The sequence below is a fragment of the Condylura cristata genome, unplaced genomic scaffold (genome assembly GCF_000260355.1).
Source record: "Condylura cristata isolate star-nosed mole 26May11 unplaced genomic scaffold, ConCri1.0 scaffold00028, whole genome shotgun sequence".
Lineage (NCBI taxonomy): Eukaryota > Metazoa > Chordata > Mammalia > Eulipotyphla > Talpidae > Condylura > Condylura cristata.
In genome coordinates this window covers 3,414,484-3,423,408 of record NW_004567129.1, presented here as the reverse complement: position 1 = coordinate 3,423,408, position 8,925 = coordinate 3,414,484, and the positions used below count along the sequence as shown (strand labels likewise).

General features: G+C 37.8%; 1 protein-coding gene across 1 annotated transcript in view; it reads right to left on the bottom strand.

The window, feature by feature from the left end:
- Nucleotides 1-3,854: 3,854 nt before the first annotated feature.
- The window catches only part of CNEP1R1 (CTD nuclear envelope phosphatase 1 regulatory subunit 1), a 13,331-nt gene continuing 8,260 nt past the window's right edge, over nt 3,855-8,925 (bottom strand). Inside the window, exon 6 of the mRNA XM_004690326.2 lies at nt 3,855-5,195. Within this exon, the coding sequence (XP_004690383.1) occupies nt 5,154-5,195 (42 nt within the window). The 3' untranslated portion in view covers nt 3,855-5,153. The remainder of the gene's footprint in view (nt 5,196-8,925) is intronic.

The window sequence follows — 8,925 nt, the reverse complement described above, 5'->3', positions numbered from 1 at the left end:
GTCTGATATAAAAAAATACAGGAAATTTAAAATTTAAGATCTACTTCTAGCAAGGATACACTTGACTTGCTTCATAACAAAAATACTTAGGTTTAGTTTCCATGTTATTTAAATTATAGGTCTTAGCATTTAGTGTTATGTTATGAACCTCGCCCAAAATTATTTAAGAAAACTTGATTTAATATATTTATCTATAAATCCAATTTCAACACAGAAGTCAAGATTCATTCATTCAAACAGTAAATAAGAACTTTCCATATTCCAGATATACGTATTTGTGGTAAGGACTCAGAACACAGACTTAGGGAGGTGTGTGTATGGGGGGAAATGAATTAAATAAATAAATCCAGAAAGTCATATTTCTTACATACATTTCATTTAATCCTCTTAACAATTCTGTGAGAGCTGTGAATAGGCCCCCTCGAGGGAAGTAGAGGTCGGTGAGCATATGGACTCAGGTCTGTAGCTGAATCTGTAATTGCCAGCTTGGGCTCCTCCACAAGCTCAGGCGAGGCCAGACTGCAGATATCCTCATGCTGGCTGCAAGCGGCTCTCTGGTCCCTTACACAGATCGGAGTTCTTCAAAACGTGCTCCTTTGACTCAGGTGGAATATTCCATCAGTTATAATTGCAACTAGGAAATGCTGACTTTGGCTGATTAAACAGAACAGACTATTAATTGGATATGAGGTACTTCAGAGGATTATCTGGGAGATCCAGCTACTAGTTCAAGGCTAAACTGTAAGGAAAAAATGCCTAAGCCCAGGCCCTTTAACTGCTGGGCTGCCATCATTGAGTGCAGGGCACCTGCCACGGAATAAACAGCCGCTCTGCCCCATCACCCGCACTCCAAATACGAATAGTTAGGCATACTTTCTGGATTGCTCTGGAAAAGGTGGACCGATTTGGTTAGCGTTCCTTAGCGAAAGGAGCTGGGTAGAGAGAAACGATGATAGATATCCCAATGTACGCAATGAATGCTGTTGAGGTACTGCTCAGAAGTGTTACAAAAGCAGTATTATTTCAGTAAAAAGACTTCTCTGGTTCCACTACCTGAACGCCAGCTCAGCAGCCAGCAGTGTCTTACCCGGACTATGGCAGTGATTCCCTCCCTGGTCGTCTCTTCTGTTCACACCATCGTCAGTCAAAATCCACGAAATCACTGCCCTCACACAACTCCCAACCCCTGCTTCCTACTTCACGCCTCACCCCTCTCCACTTCCTTGATACCAGGAATAATCAAGAACTGCCCCTGTGCTCACAGCCCAGCCAGCGACATACAGATGTCTTAGGAACTGATTTTTTTTAGAAAGTCTCACATGGGTTGGATGCTTCCAGTGCAGTTCTTCAGCACCCTGCACCTCTACCTTCACAGCACTCAATCACATGTTGACAGCTTGATCAACGACCTGTATACCCAGGAGATAAGTTGAGGGCAAAAATTGTTCCTCACACTTTTTTTTTTTATGCTTCTAGAACTGGGGTACAGGCAAGAAACAGGGAAGGTGAGAGGATTCACCAGAGACAGAACAGGGAGCAGAACAGGCAGATCGATGAAGTACACTGCTGAGGGAAGCAGTGGGAGGTCAGGAGAGGTCTGTCGCGCCATGTGGGTCACCTCCGGGGCCAGGGATCGAACTCGCACTGAAGCAGCTGTGGCTCACTTGCAGTGCTGCGCTCTAACCTGTTGCACCGCCAGGGAGGGCCCCCTCACACATTTTTAATTCCCAGTATAGCACACTCAAAATGTCAGTTTTTAAAATGTTTGTGTTCCACAAACTGGCAAAGCACAGCAAAAGAAATGCTCAGATTCCGTGAAAAATAAATTGGTACCAGAGACTGGGGCCAGAGGAAGCGCATAAAACATAGGCACGAAAGTTGAGCTGGAGGGTGTGATGCATATTCACGTGGAACACGGTATAGCACTGCAAATACTGACAAATTTAAGGGAGAAAATAAATTTTAAAATAAGAGCTAACAAAGTTTGTGCTACATGATGAAGCATACCTTATACTTCTTATTTTTAATGGAAAAAAAAAAGAGGAATTATACTTATGTAAAAGCATAGAAGTATAAGAGCCTGAAAGAAGGAGGCTCAACTTTCTATGCTTTGGAGGAGAGGAAATGACAGGGCCTCTTTAGTTGTTGATGAAGGCAGAACATCTATCTGTCAGCTAGGATTCTTAGCTCAGTCTCTAGAGACTGTCAATTAGGAGTTCAGTTTCAAAGAAGAAAAAAACCGCTCAAAAAGCATGAGCAGGTAGTTATGAGTCTTAATATTTTCAGTGAAGTTATTGGTAAAGAGGAAAATATATTTTCATGCTTTTGATATTTTTAATTTTACATATATTTATAAATAATATATATACATCCTTATTCATTTTTGCACAATGTGTGAGAGGAGAAATTTCCTCTCAGGTGCTGTCCCCATGAAATTACCACCACCAAAACACCCATGAACCAGCACCACAGACTCCTGTCCGCTCTTCCCTCCTGTTTTGATTCCTCTTCCTCCCCTATTTCTGATTCATAGATTGCCTGCTAGTTTGTCTTTATTTTCCCTGATCCCTTGTCTGGTTTCCCTATATTCCTCCTGTAAGTGAAGTCATTCAATACTTTTTTCTCTCTGACTTACTTCACTGAGCATGATCTGCAAAAAAGGAAAACATTTTTAGATTTGTCATTAGTGCCAAATATTCTTTTTCTTTCCAGTATTCAGTTTGTTCAATTCAAAAGATAAGCAGAATTTCCTAACAATTACTTCAACTGAGCTGATGACTTTGGGTTACGTTGTAGCAAGGTAGTTTTGTTTTTAATTTGACTTCTCATATTTAGACTTAATGCACAGACTCTGCAGTTAATCAGTTTAAATGCTTACATAAATACACATATTTAACTTGATATAAAGCTGGAAAATTAGCATTATACCTTTCTATACCTAAGAGATGAGCATTATGTTTATTTAATAAACAAAGAATCTAAGGTTACATATTTGAGTAAGGTTACAAAACTACAAGCAGCAGATCTGAGATCTGAATCCAGACAGTGGCAGGAGTCCGCAGTCTTAACCTTATGGTCTTAACTAAGTCCAGTACACACTCCTAAGCATCCTTTCAACCTGAGCTAAGAGACTTTGGCTCTGGTGCTGGTTGTGTCTTTAGTAAGTCTTGGGGAAATGAGAGTAGACATTGAAAATCTGAGACTTTTCCCCATTTGTAAAATTAGAGGATTGCACTTAATTATAGCTTTCAAATAGTTTGGAGGTGCAAAGAAATGCTAACGAGGCAAGGATCCTTGGGCCTTTCAACTTGCTTAGCCTTTGTTTTTTAAATGAACTGTTCTGCTAAAGGCTATGAAAATTTTCTGTAACTGTAACCTGAGTCCTTTTTTTGTGGAGACAATGGTCTTTAAGTATTCTGCATCAGGTAACCTTTGAAGCTCTAAGTACATGCAAAACAGAAGTACACACATAGGCATATCTTTTTCAGGGAAAGGATCCAACCTTTTCATTATATACTCACATAATTGATGACTCCAGAAAGGATTAAAGACCTATAAAATCCCTCTTCAACTTTGTAGTTTGGGGGAAAACTGGCAATTCAAGTCGGTAAGGCACAGAGAAAACTGCATTTCCTGATTATGAGCCAAATGTTATCAGACAACAATGAATGAAGCATAGTAAAAGCACTCAAAAGTCTAATAAGCTGGGTAGCTACAACTGCTATTTGAAATCTGCTCTACTGGACAAAGACCTGAAATAAAATATCTCATTTGTAACTATCCTGTTCTTGACACAATTGTTTTTAAATTTTTTCAGTGATAAACTTACAATGAATCAAGAAAAAAGCCCAACACTAATTATATATAAAGTATTTATTTTTATGCACATATTTACCTACAAAATTTACAGAAAATAAAACAATGCAGAATACACAGAATACCCTCTTAAGACTTCTTAGGACCAGAGGGTTTTATTGCTGCAGTTCAAAGAATAAAATTCTATACGTGTGAAAGCCAAATGAACACACTGAAGTTAGATGATAGCCTTGTTAAAAAGTTTTTGTCCTATTATTGAATTATTAGCTTTATGTTAAATGAAATTTAAAAGACAGCTCATGAAATAATTTAACCTTTTCAAAATCTTCTAATAAACAGGTAAAAGGCACCTCCAGTTCTTTAAAATATTTACAATTCCAATAGTTTAATTTTAAGGGCTATTATAGTACATGTGACTAATATGCATACACAGTATGTCAGTAACACTCTAAACAGTGAGAACTGCCGACTAGTGCGTGGCACCCCTCCCAGGTATCCTTACATGGAGGATGTCAGTTACACCTGTGCAATACTAGTATAACAGCATGTCTACCACAGCATAAAATGCAGTTAACTAAAACAATGAATATCAAATTCCCAGACAATACATAATTTATAACTAAACTGGTATATCCAGAAGCCTTTGGAGTATTTTTAAAATTATTAAAAAAATAAAAGTATATTTAAATGAAAACAAGGAACTGGAAAATATCACCATAGTGGCTGACGTTCACTACTGGGTTTAACAAAAGTTGTTTCTCTAACAGCTAGAATTTCTTACAACATAATGGAGATGAGCTTTTCTCAGTCTTAGCTCAACCCAATGCTCTTTCTGCATTATGACTAACACAGAGGAGTGAAGAACGAAAGGCACAGCTATACATAATAGCTGGTTTGAGAGAGCTGTGGAGATGGCAAGCAGATGTTCCTGAAATACTGGTGCAGGAGAACATACTCCACACAACATTTCCCTCTTTTAACATTGGCATTGATTTGCTATTTACAGTAGTTTGCAAAAATACATTATAAAAACTGGATGAGGTTCTGTTTCTAAGTTTAACTTAGTAACATACATATATACTTCATCTGCAAAAACTCTGCAGGACCTGAAGTACTAAAGTGACACGAACACTGAAACACAGATAATCAGAGGTACCAAAACACTGGTAATTCGAGTCATCATCATCAAGATAATCTGGGTAATATTGCACACTTCTTGTCAGCTGTTGCTATGACTTTCACATATCCAACTGTAAAAGGAATCCTTTATGGCTTTTTGCTGTACCACTTATATGAAGAAAGGCTGTTTTAGGTCCCATAACAATGAATGTAGACTGTCATTGAACATGAGGCCTAGGTTTCAAAATTAGTTTTCCTGTCTGTAAAATGAAAAAAACAAAAACAAAACAACAACAAAAAGGTTCAGTACACAGTTCTATCAAGCCACCATTTATCCGTTTTCCAGGGCAGTCATAGGCTACCAAAACTGCTTTCTCCATTTAGCAGTTAATGGTTATATTTTCAAAATTATCTTTGTGTAGAGCTTTCTTTTATTTTGTTACTTTAAAATACACACATGAGCTACTTTTTATGAATTCCTGTGCAATAAAAAGCAGCTAATCCACTAGATAAAAATAAAATCTCAATTTTCAGTTTGTTCTTTACCCAAATTTATAAATCTTGAATAATTTGTATTTGAGCAATGTTAAAACTTTAATTTCCTCAAGTAAAAATATAAACCAATGAAAAATCGGTATTTAGCATAAGCAGTACATGCCACATGACCCAGATAATTCCACTTCTAAGAATCTATCTGTAGGAAACCAGATATGGCCATAAAGATGTATGAGGTTTATTAATTTTCTCACAAACCAGGCTCTGCGGGAAAAGCTTGGGGTATAATAATGAACTAGACAAAACCCTTTGTCCTCGTGGAGTTTTAAAAGTTCTAGTACAGAACACACCTGTAAGTTTCCATAAACTATGTACAATAGGGGATTAAACTGTGATGCATAAAATGGGAGACTATGTAATTGTAAAAAATTAAATAACTTAACTGAGCTAATGATGATGGAGAGAGAGATCCAGGATCTCACAAATGATCACTGTCTAATAAATGGTGTCTTAAAATCCTAAGACTGGGTTCAAAGAAGCACATCTGAAAAATCTGTAACATCCTTTTTGTTAAAGTTAAGAATATACAACAAAATATAAAATAAGGTTGTTAAGTAGATTCTAGTTGTTTTAATAAATGCATTTTATTACTATCCTCAGGTGAAAAGAGCTGTCAAGATTCTGGTTACCTCTCTGTTCTCACGTTCATGTAACTTTTGGTTAAATTTTGGGGAATTTTTTTGTTATGTTGGTAGATCTTTGTTAATAATTTTTGACTGTTTTACTGAGACGCAAGTTATATACAGTAAAATGTCTGTATCTTGGGTTTTGAGTTTTGTATACACCCGCATAATTACTACCTAGGTCAAGCTAGAGACTGTCACTGCCACTCAGACAGATCCTCTGTGCCCATTTCTAGTCAATGTCCATCCTTACCTTATTACTTATAACATAACATACATTTTGTTACTAATCTTTTAGATAAATTGAATCAATGGTTTTTATTTACATCTGCTTCTTTCACTCATTGTATTTCTAATACTCACCCATGTTACATGCTTCAGTAGTTTGTATTTTTCTATACTATTACAATAAACTATTTAGTTTTAGTCTATTTTAAATCTATTTTTAATTACATAAGACATTAATGTAATCTCAAAAAAATACAAAGTCATCCTTTCCATCTATCTCAAACTTTAGAAGAAACCAGTTTTAGGCCCTCCCTGGTGGCGCAGTGGGTTAAAGCACAGCACTAAGAAGCTAAAGCCACTTCCGCATGAGTTCGATCCCCGCCTGCCCCGGAGGTGACCACATGGTGTGGCAAACCTCTCATGACCCGCCCGCTGCTCCCCTCAGCAGTGTACTTCGTCGATCTGCCTGTTCTGTTCCCCACTCTGTCTCTGGTGAAGCCTCTCACCGCCCCTGAGCCTCTGGCCTGTATCCTAGTTCTGTGTGCACAAATAAATCTTTAAAAAAAATATATATATATAGGCCCTCCCTGGTGGTGCAGCAGGTTAAAGCACTACACTGAGAAGCTTAAGCCACTTCCACATGAGTTCAATTCCCGCCTGCCCCGGGAGGAGTCCACATGGCATGGCAGGACTCTCATGACCCGCCCGCTGCTCCCCTCAGCAGTGTACTTCATCGATCTGCCTGTTCTGCTCCCCACTCTGTCTCTGGTGAATCCTCTCACCCTCTGCATCTCTGGCCTGTACCCCAGTTCTATATGAATAAATAAATCTTTAAAAAATATATATATATAAAAATACATATATAAGTATATATATGTTTACATATATAAAGTACTTTTTATGCTCTTACATGTAAAATATATATGTAAAACAAAATATATGTATATGTAAAGGTAAATCCATAGGAAATTATCTGGAAAAAATCATGTTAAAACTGTTTTTTTTTGGTAAGATTTATTTGTGCATACAGAACTGGGGTACAGGCCAGAGGCTCAGGGGTGGCAAGAGGCTTCACCAGAGACAGAGTGGGGAGCAGAACAGGCAGATCAACGAAGTACACTGCTGAGGGGAGCAGCAGGCGGGTCAGGAGAGGTCTGCCATGCCATGTGGTCTCCTCCGGGGCAGGCGGGAATTGAACTCATGCAGAAGTGGTTTTAGATTCTCAGTGCTGTGCTTTAACCCACTGAGCCCAATATATATTTTTATATCTACTGCTTGGTTTCGTTTCAAAGTAATCTAAAGAGGGTTCATGGAATACTTGCCAAGGGTTATGTTACTTTTCTCTTTATTTTTTAAAATTTATTTATGCATACAAGAGCTGAGGTGTAGTCCAGAGGTGCAGGTGGTTAGAGGTTTCACCAGAAATAAGAGTGGGAAGCAGAATTGGCTGACTGAAATACACTGCTGAGGGGAGCAGTAGGTGAGACAGGAGAGGTCTGCTGTGCCATGTGGGTCAGCTCCCTGGACAGAGATTGAACTCACACAGGGATCAAACTCATAGCTTGAAAGCACTGAGACTTTAACCTTTGTGCCACCTGGGAGACCTCTTCTCTTTACTTTTGCATGTCTGAAAACTTTCATATCTAAAACTGAAATGTTACCAAACTGAGCGTTTTGTTTGGCAACGTACCTTTTGTACCTAACATTGTTTATGGAGATCCTTCTATGTCCATGTTTATGCCGACAGATCTACTTTCGATTTCTTATTGAAAGGCAGAGCTATGGTCTATTTTACCACCCACTCCCTCCTTTGTGGAGGAACATGAAGATATTTCCATTTTTTCCACTACTGAAGCAAAATACATTGCAATAAACCTTGTGATTGCCTCTTTGACTATAGGGATGATAATCTGTCCCCCTTCCAGACAGAGAACAGCAGAATGGCTGGGTCATGAGGCATGCACATACAATTTTAAAAGAAAAATGAAACTGCCCTCCAAGATGGTTATACCAGTTAAAACAAATGGGAACTCAGTTTTACTCTGCATTTCCATGATTACAAAAGAGGCCGTCCAGTATATGTTTACTGGCCATTTATACTGGCCATTGCTACTTCTATGACATGACCTACCTTTTCCCATTTAAAATCTTTTTTCTTATTGATAAGTAGGTCTTTGTCTTACTGATTTTTAATAATCTTTAAATACTCTGGAGGTGTATGGTGGTAGGAATAAAGGTGGTTGGGTCATAATTGTCTATGGTAAAGGACTGTGGACACTTGCATGGGAAGGGTGGGGTGGTAACATCTAATGAAGCACGAAAATTCTCCTAAGTCATACATAGTGTGGTAAACACACATTATTACAAGAAAAACAAAAAAAATACTCTGGATCTATTCTCTATCATAGATACTTAATAATACTTCTAATCACAGCTTAATTTCTTGTCTTTTACTACATAAAATTTTTAAATGTCAATGCAATTAAATATATTCAGTTTCTTCTATTACAATATATTTGGCTTGTGTTTTAAGGTGTTTTTAATTCCCGAATTTTAAACTTATTCTTCCATTACCTATTGAAAT